The sequence below is a fragment of the Convolutriloba macropyga genome, chromosome 13, assembly GCF_964194025.1.
Source record: "Convolutriloba macropyga chromosome 13, txConMacr16.3, whole genome shotgun sequence".
NCBI lineage: Eukaryota > Metazoa > Xenacoelomorpha > Acoela > Convolutidae > Convolutriloba > Convolutriloba macropyga.
Window position 1 is genome coordinate 9,950,236 of NC_134480.1, and position 17,388 is coordinate 9,967,623.

General features: G+C 37.2%; 1 protein-coding gene across 10 annotated transcripts in view; it reads left to right on the plus strand.

Moving 5' to 3' along the window:
• LOC142351925 (uncharacterized) overlaps positions 1-17,388 on the plus strand; it is a 91,325-nt gene that overhangs the window by 72,006 nt on the left and 1,931 nt on the right. For 6 of the 10 annotated variants that reach the window (XM_075404185.1, XM_075404183.1, XM_075404188.1 and 3 more), the window contains 5 exons: positions 1,512-1,706; positions 2,224-2,441; positions 4,273-4,480; positions 5,099-5,311; positions 5,980-6,173. In XM_075404185.1, coding sequence (XP_075260300.1) covers positions 1,512-1,706; positions 2,224-2,441; positions 4,273-4,480; positions 5,099-5,311; positions 5,980-6,173 — 1,028 coding nt within the window. Of the gene's footprint in view, positions 1-1,511; positions 1,707-2,223; positions 2,442-4,272; positions 4,481-5,098; positions 5,312-5,979; positions 6,174-8,993; positions 9,015-10,837; positions 10,881-14,392; positions 15,488-17,388 lie in introns of all 10 variants that reach the window. The other 4 variants (XR_012760981.1, XR_012760979.1, XR_012760982.1 and 1 more) reach the window with 4 other exon arrangements.

Below are 17,388 nucleotides of genomic sequence, written 5' to 3' on the forward strand. Positions count from 1 at the left end.
TGAACAGAGTCAGTTTCAAAAAACGAAATGGGAATTAGAAACGGGATAAACCCATAAAGCCCAATTTTAGGTGCCCGTTACTCAAACTGTGTTCTTAGTTACCATGTGCTTATTGGTATTAATACTAGCCTCTGTGTGGTCTACTACCTGTGTGGAAAAAGGTGCATGTTCAGCTACAAAATGACATCAAAATAAAAATTGTTTGTACAAAAATCATTTTTTCACTATTTTCTCTTTTTTCAATCCCAATCTTGGTTATGGGAGTCAACGGTCGCTATTTTCCGGCAATCTGCGGGTTGTGTTTAAAAACCCTTTTTAAGATGTTAAAATATGCATCAGTTAGGACCCTATTAGGCCGACTCGTCCCTTTAAGTGACTCTTGAACCTGTTTTAAACTGTGTTAAATTGCTTACGAAAAATGGTTTACAGTATCTCATATTTATTTTAAAAAATTAAAGTTTGCGCCGAAGGAACATCGATGATTGTTTCTCATTGGCTTCTTGGGTATAGAGTTCAGATCAGCGCAGTGGCTCGAGAGGTAGAAGTTTGATGTGACTTCTGCGGTCACGTAACCATGCCTAAAATACGCAACTTGTCAATTTTAAAATGCCGAACATTCAGAGAGGTCATATTCAAATTGTATATAGGCTCTTCTGGCACTGCAGATGTTCGGAACTTAAAAACGTGCACGTCCTTGTTCTAAGTAAAGATATTTTTTTATTGTTTCCTGCCCTAAATATCTATTGTTGAATGGAGATACTTATTGGACTACTTAAATGTGAGGCATTCGCAATACAAGAATCAGAAATACATCGAATACAAATATCTGAAACGATATATATCTATAACGGTTACTGGCTCAGATATCATAATGATTGACATCGTGTCACGATATTTTCTTTAAATCTTATCAGATGCCGCAGTTGAACTTGCAAAACAATCTATGGCTACAAAGAATGTCGCCATCAAATAAAGATTGATCTCTGGTATTTAAATATTGGCCAGAAATATTGATGGCGCTCTAATAGCTTGATGTTAAATTACCAATCTAACTCCAATGAATAACATGCTTAGCTGAGTGATTTTTTCAATAGTAAAACTCATTCATATCCTAAGTAGAATGAGGATCGCGGAAGATTTTTGGATCTTTTCCGTTTGTACACCGCCAACATGAAGCTTAGATGATGAATATTTTTTAATATTTGCACCCACCCCCAAACGCACTTGCTATTTTACATATTGACGTAATGCGTAGTGGCACAGGGGCGGGCAATAACTGTGGGAAGCATAGGTTATGAGATGGCAGCGCCATTTCAGCGCATTTTTTGTAAGAAATGAGCCGAAATTATGTAAGAAATGCGCAGAAATTGTAATAAATGCGCTGAATTTTTGGCGCATTTCATAGTTTTTGGTTAATTTCTCGACCCGGGAGTAAAGAAGATCCGAATTTCGTGATATTGCAATCTGCACGATGAAACGGATCCTCTAATTGTATATTTTGGTTGTACTAGGTGGAGGACAAGAAGAGAGACGCGGCAAGGAAGTTGCGTGCCCTGGAGGAGGAACTAGACGAAGAGAGGAGGGGCAAACAGAGTGCTTTGAGTGCTAAGAAGAAGTTAGAGAGTGAGTTGCAGGAACAGGCAGATGCAATCGAGGCAGCACACAGGAGCAAGGAGGAGTTTGCAAGACAACTCAAAAAATACCAGGTTTGTCCCAGGACAAAAACGCTGAAATACTCAGCTGATAAATTAGTCGTCGTGTTTTGAATCAATACATTGGTTTAAATAAGGTGAAGACATTGTTACTTTAAGCAAAAACACCAAATGTTTGGCTGAGATTTTTAAGGCTATTTTTTCATTACTGTTTTGAAACTACGGCGCTATTTCTGCTATTTTCTGGCGATCTGCCAACTATTTTTGTAAATACCTCCTCTGTGTATTTTTCAGTGGAGTTGTTCTATTTTAATTCACCGTACAGGCCATGTTATTAATCGGAAAGGCAAAATCAGCAAAGAGCAATTAAGAGCCCATAGCCATTCAAGTTGAACTGGCTCTACTACGCAAGCTTACAAAATTATATGTAGGAGAAAAGCGTGGACCAGATTTCGCGCTTTTCCGTTTATTTCAATCGTAATTGATGTGAAAAGGATTGATTTCAGTTCATCTGCCTCATTTGTTTGGCATGTAAATAGGTGATTAAAAACTTTGTTTTGTTTTGTTTTAGAACCAGTTGAGAGACATGCAAAATGAGCGAGACGCAGCAGTGAACGAGAGCACTGAAAATCAGAACCAGTGCAAAGAACTTCTCAACAGGGTCAGAGCTCTGGAGGCTGAACAGGCCTCACTCCAGGAGGAAGCATCCAATCAGGAGAGGGCCAGGAAGGCTGCCGAGAAGGCGAGAGATGACCTGATTGAAGAGATGGAGGCCAACGCTAACAACAAGTAGGCATTCCTTATTTTGTCCCTTTCCAGACTCCGACTAGTTCCCATTAAAAGTGTCTAGAGCCCGCATAATCTCATGTTTCGTTTCTAATTCTATCATTGACTTGTATAGACTAGGATCCAGTCCTTAGCAGACTTTATGGTTAATTAATAGCCGCCCTCATCTTCTCAGCCGGCTATTATTGCGCTCGTATTTTTTTTACTTCGTCAAACTTTTTTTCGCTTTACCATTTTGCCGCTTTTTCGACATTTTGCGTGAAATCTTTTTGACTTCTCTAGGCTAGTTTCTCTCTTCTCTCATTCTGCTAAAAGTGAATTTGAACATCAGTTGCTAAGCAAAGCAATTCAAAATGAACAGAGTTGGTATAAAAAAATTGAAGTCAGAAATAGAAACGGGATAAACCCATAAAGCCCAATTTTAGATTCCCGCTATTTGAACGTCGTTCCTATAAGTCTTAGTTACCACCTCTAATGCTTATTGGTGTTGATAGTAGCCCCTGTAGCCTCTCTCTAAGAAACAGAAGTATGTTCAACTACGAAATGCCATCAAAATAAATCGGACTCAAAAAATATTTTTGTACAAATTTTTTTTTTCAATATATTCTATTCGTTCAATCTGAATCATGCTTATTGGAATCAACGGCGGCTATTTTCCGGCAATCTGCCGGGTATGTTTTGTATTTATTGGCTAATTTTCGTTTAGCAATTATTCAGTATTTGTAATCAAGGAATATTAACCAGTTAAATGAATGTTAACCAAGGAATATAAACCGAAAAGTTGGCTAAAATCGGGATCCTGTTCTATACATGCCACTGATATACTTCAAAACGAAACATGCCACTGATAAACTTCAAACGATATACTTCAAAACACTGATATACTTCAAAACGATATACTTTAAAACGAAACAAAACCAAACTGCGTGTTGGGTGGGGTGCGTAAAATGTCTGGAGAACGGAAAAACAGAATCGGAGCATTTTTTCACCTCATTGAAGTTTTTTTCACTACTTTTTGCCACTTTCTTCCACTATTGCAACCGTGTCCCAGGCATTGTGATAATAACGGTGAAATTGAAAAGAACCACTTATATGTGGAAACTGAGAAACTGTCTTTTACCCGCGTTTAATCCTTTAGATGTCACAACCTTGCCCACTTGGTGCATCAGACAAAACCTTAGAAGCTGTGACATATTTTTTGATTCTATATGTCACACTCAAAAATTAGAACGTTCAATTATAAAAACTGCATCAAAGGATTGGAATTCACTTCCTAAAGAACTAAGGGGTTTGAAAAAGAAAAAAACCTTCCCAAAAGAATCGAAAAAATTTTATAATAAAACTTTTTCTGATAGTAAACAATATACAACTTATGAGTGGGTTAGTTGGAAATCTATCAGATTTAAAAAATTTTACTAAACCACGACTCATGAATCAACACTACCTGGCCGAGCTAAGAATTAATTTAATTTAATTTAATTTAATTTAATTTAATTACACTTATGTACTGAAATAAATAACCTCACTCCAGGCAGTATTTTAACAATTTTAAAACTCTCTGTTACTTGTTATGACAGTTATGGTTAATAAAGTGTTCTTTTTTATATATGTGTGGAATTTATTCTGTGATAATTTTCTTACCATTCAAGATAACAGATTGTCAAATCCTGTAATTTTCCTTTGTTATTTTGTATCTCAAGATTCTTGGGTGTCATTCAAGGAGTTAAAATGTGCTCGTTTGGCATCATATTCTGTATTGCTGCCTGCAATTCTGGAAGAATTGTTAATTCAATTTGATTTAAGAGCTCCTGTATGTAATATTTGTTACTCTTAGGGGTCTGGGCGCGGAGGAGAGACGTCGTCTTGAAACGAAGATTGCAGAACTGGAGGAGGAGTTAGAGGACACCCAGAGTTCACTGGAGTCGATGAGTGGTGAGAAACAGAGGACCAACCAGCAACTCCTCTCTGTCCAAGAGGAACTATCCGCTTCCAATGATGAGAGACAGAAATTAGAGTCTAACAAAGCCACACAAGATCGAGCGGTTAGTTTTGTTAATGTTCTGTCCCTACATTGACTGATAACATGAGATGTTTTTTTTAAATGTTTCATCTACTCTTGTCCAAACTTGGTTGCTTTCTCTTTGACACGAAAGATAACGAGAAAATTGTCGGAAATGTGATATGCTGATGAAAGAAATTGCAAAGTAGGGTATGTTCAAGCCATCTGTTACCAAAATCATCAGTTCAAACTAATCTATTTAAGTACATCAGAATAAGTTCATAACCAGGAGACTATCTTGCGAAATTCCTTCAAAAGCTTTTTATACGATGCACAGTCTTGCAAGGTTTTCTTCAATGTTACAATATAACCCATGCTATTGCAAGATATCCCTATCTCTAACAATGTTTCCATATGGAGCAAATTAACGTTCTGGTCACTTCTCGATTGATTGCAGTTATGTATGTACGCTAGTTCAATTGTCGCATTCAATCACAAAACGGCAATTCAAAGGTATCTATTTTCTGACTTCAGCGAGTACTTGAATAATGCAAACATATTCTTTAGTGTCAGGACAAAATACAAATAGCCAAAATATCGAAGGTTCCAAAATACCCAAATTATACCCAGTATTTTACACAATTGTTGAATTTATTTGCAGATGCGAGACTTGAAGGCCAAATTAGCGGAGATTGAAGAGAACCAAGCCAAGAAATCGAAGGCTGCGTTGCAAGCACTGGAGGCCAAGAACCAGGCACTGGAAGAGCAGGTCAGACTGGCAGAAGAGGAGAAGACGAACTTGACCAGAACCAACAGAAGATTGGAGAGAAAGGCGAAGGAGTTGGCTGTCAGCGTCGAAGAAGAGCGACAGAAGGTATTTCCAACTGTTTTAAAAATTCCACCTGATTAGAACAAATGCGTCAATTGAAAGAAATCTCCCATAATCCCCTAAAAGCTTGTACAAATAGACCATCTGTATTTTGATAAGATATTAACCCCCCCCCCCATGTCAATAGCTTTAAAATTGATGGGAAAAACACCGAAGGACTCTATACATTTTGTATTTTTGGAAATAAGAACTTTACGAAGGTCGCAACCTATGCCGGGCTTTTTTCCTTTCAACGGTTGAAATTATCCGCAATGGTTTATTACTATAACTGATATGCATTATGAAAGTAACATTTGCATGAAAAAAGGTTCGTTTTGGTAAATGCAAAATTTTAGCAGATAGTTCAGTGTGAAATACATCCAATGGCAATTGAAATTGCTGGATGAGTTGAAAAAGTCTTAGGCATGCCATTTTCAAGAATGCAAACCTTTCAAGAAATATTCCATTTCCAAGAAACCTCAGTTAAATACTGAATTGAAAAGCTTTCTTAAACCTTGTGTATGTCCCAGACCAAATCTAAATTTGGAAAATGTCCACGATCAAAATTTCAAAATGTCCCAGGCCAAAATTGTATCATTGCTTCCAGTGTTAAATTTTACAAGTTAAATCAGATATTTCCGGTAGTGAGTTGCTTAAACTTAGTTCTGTTTTAGGCTGCCCAGAGCAAAGACGCGGCTGACAAGTTGACTCGTAAGCAGAGAGTGATGAGAGACGAGATGACTAAGTTGGAGGAGGATCTGAGCTCAGAGAGGACTGCCAAGAGGAGACTGCAGAGAGAGGTGGACGACCAGGTGGAGGCCAATGAGAACCTCACCAAGGACAACAACAACCTCAAGGCGAAGCTCAGGTAGGTACTGCATATTATTAATTAAGGTTTTTCGCAGATTAAAGAACCGTTCAGATTTTATCAGCCCAATGATCATAGTTGTAGTATCTCGTGTAGATCTTTCGTCTGCGTTCGAAACTAAAATTATTGAATGTTAATTTTATACTGCTGATTTGTTGTGTGACGTCGATACATTGGATTAACAGATGCGAGAGAAATTTTCGCAGAGCCAGCAAACTTTATAAGGTTAAACTAACCGATGTTTTCCACTATTTGTATATCAAAAATTTTACGGAAGTGAGCTATTTTCAGAGATGACATGGTGCCACTTGTTATTTACTCAACCTATGAATAAAAAAAGCTTAATAGGTCTAAGTTTGGAAAAAACTGAGAAGCCTACTTTCAGAAAAAAAAATTAAAGTTTGTCAATTTTCCGGAAGGGCAATAAATTGAAATACATCTGTTCAACTGGATCGAAAACCTCGTGAATTTACAATGCAAATACTCAGGTTAAAGTGGTGTAGGCGTGGTCAACTTGAACAGTTTTTAATTGCTCTCAAACGAAGTTTGTAGCAATTATATCAGTCCTCCTGTTGGTCCTTTTTATGCGATTTTTAGCCTGAACGATTTTTCGTCTGACTCATTTGACTTTTCATCCTCAAAAATGGGATTAACAGGTAGCGCCCAGCGGACATTAAGTTCTCTTAGTGCCTTTCAGGTCGCTGGTCTCCAACTATGCGATTCGCAGAAACTGTTTTGGAGACTTATACTTATGGTGTGAAGGGCAGTTCGTAGAGGTTGACCCCCCCCCCCCCCCCCCCCCCCTCATCAGCCCCCCAATCCCCTCCTCCTCACATCGTTTAGTCCTAACAGGCCCCGTGCAGCCAAAGACCCTCTCCCACCGTCCTCCCTGTCGTCATATCCTATTTTGTCGTCTTATCCATTGGTGTCATTACCGACAGGTTTCATCGGTTGCTGGCAAGGATTTGGTGAATTTTATTAGGTGCTTGATTTAATATAAGTCGTTTCTCTTGATCTTGACGCTCACTTTTCAAATAGTAAGTTTATTTTTTAGTCTTGCTTGTTGTTGTTTTTCTTGTGGCCTTATCTCTCAGCCTCAAAATTAACGATTCTCCCGGGTCTGCTAATGCGGAGTGGTTTGTCGTATATTTATTGACTCCATCTTTCAGCCAGCGGTTTCATGATTGAGACACCCTTTTTATTTTTGAAGTGATTAAGTGAATCTGAATCTTGCCTTCATTTGTGTTTGTATTGTTCCTTTTTCACCCTTTAGAACTGCTAAAAGATTCTTTTTTACTTCTGAGGTTTTATGATATCATGTTATTAATAATTTTGGCATGTAGTTTTGTTGTTTTTAATAGCCGCGTCAGCAATTCAGGCGGCTATTACTGCGCTCCTATTTTTTATCGTCTAACAGATTTTTGTTATGTCTTACCCTGACTTCTTGGAATTAATTTTTCCAATGACTTCAGTGACTTCTTCTACTGCTTTGCAGTTAAAATTTGTGTTCGTGACGTTATTTCTTCATTTAGGTCAATTGCGTGACTTACCTCACTCAAAAAATGACTTCTGAACTCACTTATGGAACTTTAAATTTTATGAACGCTTACTAATTAAAGGTCAATACTGTACATCTAAGTAGTGCCAAACTTATCTGCCCTAATTCCTGAGTAATAGAGTCTTGAGTTTTAATATCGAATAATAATTTTGAAAACGCTCCATTAGGGATTTTCCTTGCAGAACAAATGTGTCGCATAAAAATGGCAGTCCGAATCTAACCCAAAAAGTCGGGTGGTCTATTAAAAAACTGGTGGTCTATCTGTCAATCTTATTTCTTTAGTTGTTTCAATTCTTGGTAGGCCACAGGCGTCTATTGCGGCTATTTTCCGGCAATCTGCCGGCTTTGTTTTATTTTCATGCCATGACTTTCAAAAAGTTTGATGTTTTTTTTTCATTCCATGACTTTCAAAAATGTTAGTTGTGATGCCATTAGTTAATTCACTTCTTTGGATTATCATCCAGGACTTGCTCTGCTATGTTTTTTTTAGTTCTTTGAATGAAAGTGTGTTCCGCTTTTCCTCATTTTGCCGCTTTTTCGACATATTGCATGTAATCTTTTTGACTTCTCTAGGTTAGTTTCATTCTTCGCTCATTCTGCCCAAAGTGCTTTTAAACAGTGGTTGCCCAGCAAAGCAATCTAAAGTGAATAGAATCATAAAAAAACGAAAAAGAATAGAAACAGGGTGACCCATAAAGCCCAATTAACAGTTAACATACCAGTAAAGCCCAGTTAACACCTCCAATGCTCATTAGTTTCCATACTAGCACCTGTATGCTGTCATTAACGAACAGGACTATGTCTAACTACGAAGTGAAATATCAGAATGCGCACTTAAAAAAGGTTTTCATATAAAAATAAATGTTCATTTCTTCATTTTTTTTCAATCCCAAGCGGGGTTATGGGAATCAACGGCGGCTTTTTTCTGGTAGTCTGCCGGGTCTGTATTTATAGAGCAATTAAAATTATCGATTCCCAGTCGATTCATATGAAGTTTGGAGGAAACGGTAATCGGTACTCAAAATGTTCTTCTAAAACAGGCCGTTCACTGTGTAATTTTTGCTTTTTAAACGTTCATTTTTTAACGGGTGTACTTTGACTATAAGGAAAGCAATTCACATTGACACATTAATTTGACATCACACTGAGAATAGTCGCGCTTTGCGACGTTTTATAGTATCTCTGAGCAAAGATTGCTTGTACCTATGCTTGTACCTAAGGCACTTGACTTGGATAAACTCTGTACATACAAGTCGTTTCAGGGGTAGCACCTACTCATACAGGTATACAGATGAGCTACAGTGTACTCTCTTTTTTGTAATGGACTGATCAATATGTGTTGGATTACTGCCTGCATTATGTAATGACTGCAGAAAGAAACGATTGTTGACTTAAAGATATGTTCACAGCGGAATTATTGATGTTCCATTCTTAGAGCTATTCCCCCTCCCTCCCCCCCCCCCCCCGCCCCAGCTAATATATCTTTTGCCCCACCCCCACGTACTTTTTGCCCGCACGTACTAATTTTTACACAGTAGCAATATTAGCGTGCTACGTAACTGGGGTCATAAAAACTCCGGGGGGGGGGGGGGTTGTCAGAATAGACCCCATTCTTTATAGCGCCTTTGTGTTAATTTGTTAATTTGTTGATTGCTTTTGTGTTATATTCTGAGTGTCAAAAGTAAGTTCGCTAGTTTTAAGAAGTGAAAACTATTTTGAACTGATTTAACACCAACTTCTGCGACTGTGAATTATGGATGTTTTTCATCAAACTTTGCCTTGGGGTATCTTGTATGTTACCACTACGTTATCATCTGAATTCCAAAAGTTGGTTTAATATCAGGTCAAACTTTGACTTTTTACTTCGTTAAACCATAAGTTGCTAACTTACATTTGATGTTCAGTACATTTATCATTGAAAAAGGCTAAATGGGGAAGAATCGATATTCAGAAAGTCACCTTAAATTTAGGACCATCGGGAAAAAATGTCTGTTTGTCATTTCACACGAAAGCTCAATTTTAACAGAGTACATTAAGTTCTAGGTGATAAATTAGATCTATTTTTGAAGTCGCTTCTATTTTTATTTTTGCTTTGTGACGATACTTGAATGAGTCAGTTCTCGTTTTTGCAGAAGTGAAGAATTCTTTATTTGGTATAGTTTAAATAGTTCTATTCTGACTTATGAAGAGTGCTGAGAACATGACAAAAATGTGAAACAACTGGTGTGGTGTGACAATGCATCATATCTTTTGCATGCTCAGATCTAACCAATTTATAACTAACCGGTTCAAAAGTTGAACACTGAAATATTAAAGCAATTTAATGTTTTTTTTCGCAACAAGGAAATTAAAGTTTCCTTGTTGCGAAAAAGTATATTTAACCTGCTTGGAAGTAACCATGCGGTTAAATATACTAGTAACAAAACCATACTACAAATCTTTCAAGCACAAATTGTAAAAAAACGGCAATCAATTTCGTTTATAAAAATCATTTCATTTTTTTTACTATTTCACTACTATAAATTTTGCTACTATTTCCCCATTAAAAGACATGTGGTTTTAATTTTGCATGCTGGGTGATTTTTTGCCCTTTATATCGCAACAGTAATGCCCTTTTGCGGAAATTTTTTGCTCCATAAAAATCATAATGATCATTAAAAATTACTGGATTAGAAACTGTTCCCGAAATTGCCTCAATTCGATGTTAGTTTATTTCCTATCAAATTGAGCTAAACTCCCCTTCATTTAATATTTAGTGCCTTTGTTTCCCCGCTTTATGTTATTAGTGGTCATTATAGAATGCGATGGTTGGTTAGCGTGTGGACTTGAGATTGTTAATAACATGCCTTTTATGGTTGTTTAACTGCACCGTGCAACAAGATGCTGAAAAAAATCCTGTAAAATTGCAAAAACATGCGGTTTGGTTTTAACTGATACTTCTACCATGAGAAACAATAACTGAGTAAATACCCTAATTGTTTAACCGATTCCAGTTAATTTGCTGGGTGTTACAGATTCTACATCTGTGTACTAGTTTCTATGTTGACCTGTTTTTCTCTTCTAGTTCCCGTTCGAATTAGTTCCTATGCTGTTAATGTGTCTTTAGTAGCGGCAAAAAAGGAGGAAAGATTTGACATGCTCTTTGTATGGTAACTACAAAAGCACAAGCGCCATTGCTTTCCTGACTGATTGACAATCGCCGTACAAAGTTGTTGTGAGCTGCAGCTGTTTAAGCACCAGAACCGACATTTTTGGGGTTCTTATTGATTTCTCATCTATGCTACGCTGCTGCCGATTTCAATTTGGTACACGGGAAAATTGAAAGTTGTGTGGAAAATGAACTGAACTGGCCGTGATGTTCTAAGTTATGATTCTTAACACTCTTAAAACCCAAAAAGACTAACTGAAAGCCCAATTTAAGTTACGCGAGGCTTTAATGAAGCTCTTATTTCGCTGTATGTCGCGCAGAAAAGCTGTCAATTCATTAGAGGGTTCTATTTGACCACATTTTGCTGTTAATAAGCCACTATTTTGCCACTCACCATTCACGGTCATATTAGATGAGAAAGCGCTAGCTGAGCGCGCTAATGTTGGAATTTTGACATATCTTCCACGTTTTAAATTATACTCAAACACATCTATTTTATAGCTCCTGTTGTTCTTCTTTGTCTGACCCATTTGAGTTTTTTTCTAGAGAAACGGAAGTACTGGTAAAGGCCGAAGGCATTCATTCGCCAGGCAGTTCCCTGAGAGCGTTACTAAACTAAGTGTACTTTCCACCACAGCTGACGTGGTGGTATAAATTCATGTGAAAGCTGTTTTTGTAGGATTGAACCCACGTGTGCTTGCTTTTATGCCACTCCCCCTAATTGTGCAATAATAATTTGACAGCAATTTGTCCGACGTTAGTCTGTTGCGGTCTCGCGCTTGAATTTTAGGATTTCTTCCGGATGTTTTCATTTATTTTTGTTTCCAAGACAGCCCTTTGCACGTTCACCTCAAATTACTTTGTTCATTCATTTATTCTGAATTGCGTGCTTGTGCTTGACGGCATTTTTATTTTGAGAGAGGTTTTGTTACTCTTCGTGAAAACATTGTCGTTAAACTAACAGCTCCCAAAAATTGCTTTGATTTTGACTCAAGGTCAATCGAAGATGTATCATTGTACTGGAATGTTTTAGGACATTCGATGGAGACTAATCTTAAGTTGCAGTGTTCGTCCAAATCAAGTTAAGAAATCACAGTGTCTGAATATTTTTTTATTTGAGTAAAGTAACAGCAAAATTGTGGTAGAAAAAAAAGATAGAAAGTATAGATCTGCAAAACTGGTGGTAATTCGATCTCCAATTGCTTCGAGCTTCCCAGAATTAAGATGTGATCACACATTTTTTTATAACTTTTCTTTCAGAACGGGATAACAGGGCACAGCCCAGAGTGAATTAAATTTTAAGAGTCCCTCAGTTGGCTTTAGTAGTCTCTCAAATGCCTTTTGTCATGTATTTGCTGGTGGATAGGCCTAAGTTCAAGGTGAAAGTCTCTTTTTGACGTTTTTGAGCCACCATATTGTGCACCCTTAAGTTTTTGGATATTTTTGAATGGGTCTTCAATAGGAGTTGGTGACAGTCCCTAGGGGTCTCGCACAATCTAAATTTTGTTTCAAGTCTTGAGGTATATGTATTTGTCAATTTTGGTTATGATCAACCTTTAAAACTGTTTGTCGTGTTTTGAAGTTTTTGACTAATAGTGACCCATGACACTTTTTCGTGAATTGGGTAGGTGATTATGATTAGATTTTGACAGCGCCTAATTGCTTTTCAGATATTAGCTGCAAGAACTTCAACGATTTTGTTTCAGTTTGCGCTAGTTTCAAATATTAATCTTCAAATTTTCCAAAAACTATTTTTGTTTTTTTTCGCCTCTGCCTATAAAATGTCTTTCTAATTTTCTACTAGACTGGTTTTTTATGTGTGTTCATCGGTTCTGAAGTATTTACGTATCAAAAGATTAGACCAGTTCGCATTGATTTTTACTTGCATTTTTCGTGTTTGAAATTGTAGATTTCAAGCTGTCAGGTGAACCTCATTTGAGCTTGGAGCTGGTTCTTGCTCCAGTTTTAGCGTTACATTGTTGGTTTCGAAGACATGAACACCAGGAATTGGCAGTGAATCTTTTGTTTTCGCTGATATGAAGTTTTTGACATTGATTTATGTTTTTGGCTGCCTCTGTTGACCTCTTATATGTCAATCATGTGTTCTCTTAAAGGCCAAGTTTTTATTCTCGCTTTCTTGTTTTTTACTTTAAAATTTTGGTATTCAGTACTCTGGTACAAAAACAATCTTCAAATTAAATGCCAATAGTTTTCTCCTAATATTGTTCAATTCATTCAATTCTGTGGATTGCATTTCAGGATTTGTCTTGCTGTTTTTTTTTTACCTCGCTAGACAAAAATTTCGCTTTTCTGATATTTGACGTAAAATCTTTCCAACTTCTTTAGCCTATTTTTATTCTTCTCTCATTATGCTGAAAGTGCTTTTAATCAGCATTTATCCAGTATAGCTGTCTATCTAAAATGAACGGAAACTAAAATCAAAGTTAGAAGATATGAAGCCCAGTTATATATGACCTGTGTTTGAGCTTAGTTGAACCCTATGTTTGTTCTAATTAGTCTTGGTTGACAGGTCTAATGTTTATTGCTATGGATACCAATCACTGTATCCTCTCATTAAGAAAAAGGGTCATGTCTAGCTACAAAATACAATCAAAATAACTAGCTTTTTGTTGGTACCTTTTTATACAGTTAATTTTATTTTCCATTTTCAATTCAAGGGGTTTATGGGAATCAATGTCGGCTATTTTTCGGCAGTCTGCCGGGTATGTTCTTTATTCTTGAAACAGTTCAGGATTGTCAGTAAGTGGAAGTGCAATGGCTACCCTAGAATTAGTTTATTTTCCACATAAATTTCCAGCCCTTCAAGCAAATTGCTAATTTAAAGACGGATGTTCAATCAAAATTGAGGGATGAGGAAAACCCGATGTTGTTATTCATTCCCAATTATTTGCGTTGCCTAAAAAAGCTCAATTTTGTCTTTCGTCTTCTGAGATCTGCTCTTATTTCAAGAAAATGTTGTGCTGATTTCCGAGCGTTATCGGTTTTCGACGAGCGGTGAAGATAATTTCAGTTTTTTTACAAACGAATCTGTGTTGTCAACTAATTGGACGTTAAGAAAGGCTTTAAAGCTTGCATGATTTGCATCGCAGCAACTTCGAAGATTATTTCCAGGTCTGAATTGGCATTTATAAACGTATGACAAAATGAACTACTCCAGTAAATTTACTTCATTACATTATAAGTTATCTCACCTACTTTGTTATGGGTTAATAATAGGGTAAAATATTGGGTATTTTGGCACATTGGGTATTTGGTCCTGACACCAAGGAAACTCAGAGATCCCCTTTAACACATTAAATGAAGAATATTTGCGAGCGAATGGGATTATTGAATCAGTTAAGAACTAATTACTAGATATTTTCAAGCGAAATGCCAGTTAAGACTCGGAGATAGTACTCAGCAATGTTGTGTGTTTGATAACGCTTGATTTAACTCGTGGACCAAAAGTAACTTGTGAGAGTTTGTAAGTGAATGTGAGTTTGATGTTAACAGGAACAGTACAATGGGGGGAACCTCTCGCTCTAACCGGAAGACCAGACTACCCTCAGACCCCGAAGATGCTGATGGCATGGACTAACTAACCATCATCGCCACCCTTGTCAAATAAACAAAAATAGCCTCATCACCCAAAATTACCCAATTTAACAACTGTTTCCAATGTGAATGGGTGTGCTGAAATAACTAGTGAAACTAACTTTGGCATTATTGAACTGTGGTAACCAAAAAGCATCAACGGTGCTGAACAGAATTGTGAAAATTGTGCTATTTCAAACTAACAAATTCCTCTTTTGTATCCATAATTTAGTCAAAAACAATCCATCTGACCTGAAATCATTCCTATTTGATAAACGGAGGAAACTCAAATTGTCCGTTTATTTGCTTTGACGCTTTGAAAGAAATTACTAATTGATTCTGTTCTGATTTTGAAAGGATGCCTGCCTCTGCTCGGATTGACCACCTGTTGAAGGCGATGTCTTGAGTGCTTTTTTCTGAATTGATAACTGTTGTACAAATTTGCTGTTAAATTGTGCTTAGATTAAAAATATCTGTCAAGTATATTTATATTCTTCCAATACCAAAATTATATATTTTCCTAGCGCCATAAACCCCCCCCGCCCTCTGCTTGTTATTTGGTTACTATGTTTTCTTACTCGTCTATCAAAATTGCTACCATACCTATTTGGCCCGTACTACCCCCCCCCCCCCCCCCCGCTCCCACTAAGCCTCCTCCTCTTCGCTATGTGATCCAAATCCTTCTTGCCGATCAATCTTAATTTTTACTCCATTATTCGCTCTGGTCAGACTTGAACCTCTTTCTTTTCCTTCCTTTGCTATTTTATTCCAATAATTACCCAGTGCTTCAAACAGTGATCATAACTAACGAGGAGTTGCTCAACGCATGTGCTTCATTACTAACTAGCTTTTAATTCGAGAGTTAAATAATAACCTGTAAATGTTAATTATGTACAAAATGAAAAGTGTTTGACTAAATTTCGCGTGTGTGTGATTGTGTGGGACTGTATTACGCTTAGTGGCCAGACCTAGCCGCACGAATTCGTCAACTACCAGAAGAACGAACCATTTCAAGTGAGTGAATCAATCTTGCATGTTCAATCTTAACTCTGTCTAGTCATGTTTATGCGATATAATGACAGCATAATAACTTGTGGTTGATTCGCTGAGTTGCAACTTAATCTTCCTACTCCTGGAAATAAATAGCCGGATTTCTGGATATTGTGAGGGAATAAGACGGCAATGGTAAGAGCGAGACGACGCTTTGACTTAATTCTGTCTATTTTGGTGGAAATCTTGTTCAAAATGCGTTTCGAATTCTCATGGTATGGCTTTATGAATAATAGTCAACTCAAATGACCTACTCAATTTGAGTTGCAGTTGTTCCACAAGATTTAAATTCATGCCGAGAATATTTTTAAATCCGTTTACAGATCTGATTTAAGTAGTAAAATTGCGTGGCTAAAGATAAATATGAAATTTTACGCAAGTGGTACTAATGAATTAGTTAAAGCAGACCATAGAAAATTGGGACTATCAATATAATTTAGATTTGCAAACCCTTTCGGTTAACAAATTGTCCTGAATATTTCAATTGAATTCAGTTTATCTTCGAAAGAAGTTTGAAGCAATTATTGTAGAAGTGTCTTTTTACTACTCGAAGAGGAGTATTGATATTCTACAAGTTTTATTCAGCTGAAGCAAGTTTCGCTTCTTGAACTTTCGCTTCTTGAACTTTCGCTTCTTGCTTATCGAACATTGACTTATGTTTTTGAACGTTGACTTGCTTTCCAACCTAAGACAGTAACTTAGTTTCTTACGTTTCTTTTTGAGGTTGAAACGTTTAACATTGACGAGGTTTGACCAGTAACATAGCCTGCCCTTGAGTCCCCTAGGTGTACCCTATCCCCTGCACCCGTTCCAACAACTATACCGGTCAGCACCTTTTTCCCTCCCCACTCCTCTTTTTTTCTCGTTCTCCGAGGCTAACCTCCCTGTTCCCTGTGCTTAAGCTAGCTGCCAACAAAGCGAAACCCTCGCCAGTCGCTAAAATGTGGTTATCAATTGTTCTCTAACAAAATTCGTAGATATTATTTTGGTCTTTTGTGTTCGATTTTTATATACCGATTTGAGTTCTCGCAAGATCAACCAAAGGACGACAAACCAATAAGTTCATCGATGTAAAATTTTGCCCCAGCTTACAAATTATGAGCGGGTACATAGCACGCTACTATGTAAAAACATAGTAGTTCCCGTGGGGGCGTATTTTGTATATTCCCCCCTAAGCTAGGGAGGGCGTGGGGAACAGAACAGATTCAAAATTTTTATGCAGTTTTCTGAAAAGAAAATTTTTCATTACTCTACAACGAAGTTTGTAGCAGAAGTTGAAGTTTATATTAATACTGCTGGTCTTTTTTGTTTTATTACCAAACGTTTGACTTTCTGTCCTCTAAAATGGGACAAACAGTTAACGCCGGAGGTAATTAAGTTGCCGAGCATTTCTCTCCTCAGAGCTTTACTAGTCTCTAAGTATGCGATTCATCGCAGCAACTCGACCTTCTGAGACCCCCCTCCATCCACCTCATTCCGTTCGTAGCCCCACAAGCTTTACCCCCGCTCCGCTCGCCCGACGTTAGCAGGTCATGTCTTCTGCATTGAATTCAGAATCATTTAGTTGACTGCATTTGTTTCCATTATTGGGTCCTCTTATTAATTGCTCTCGAGCGAAATTTAAAACAATTATTAAAACATGCGTTTCTTCTTTATGCAATATTTTTGTTTGACCATTTTTACGCTTTGGTTCTAGAAAGTTCTTCGACTGCACAGTGACCTTTTCACGCTTGTCTTCATTTTTGAGTGATAACAATTGCTCATTGCTCAGACTCCGAAGTAATATTTGTTGATAGCACAAAAGCGATTGTAGCATTGGAAATACATTTGTCTATTGATTTTCATGAGAACTGAAAACAGCCCTT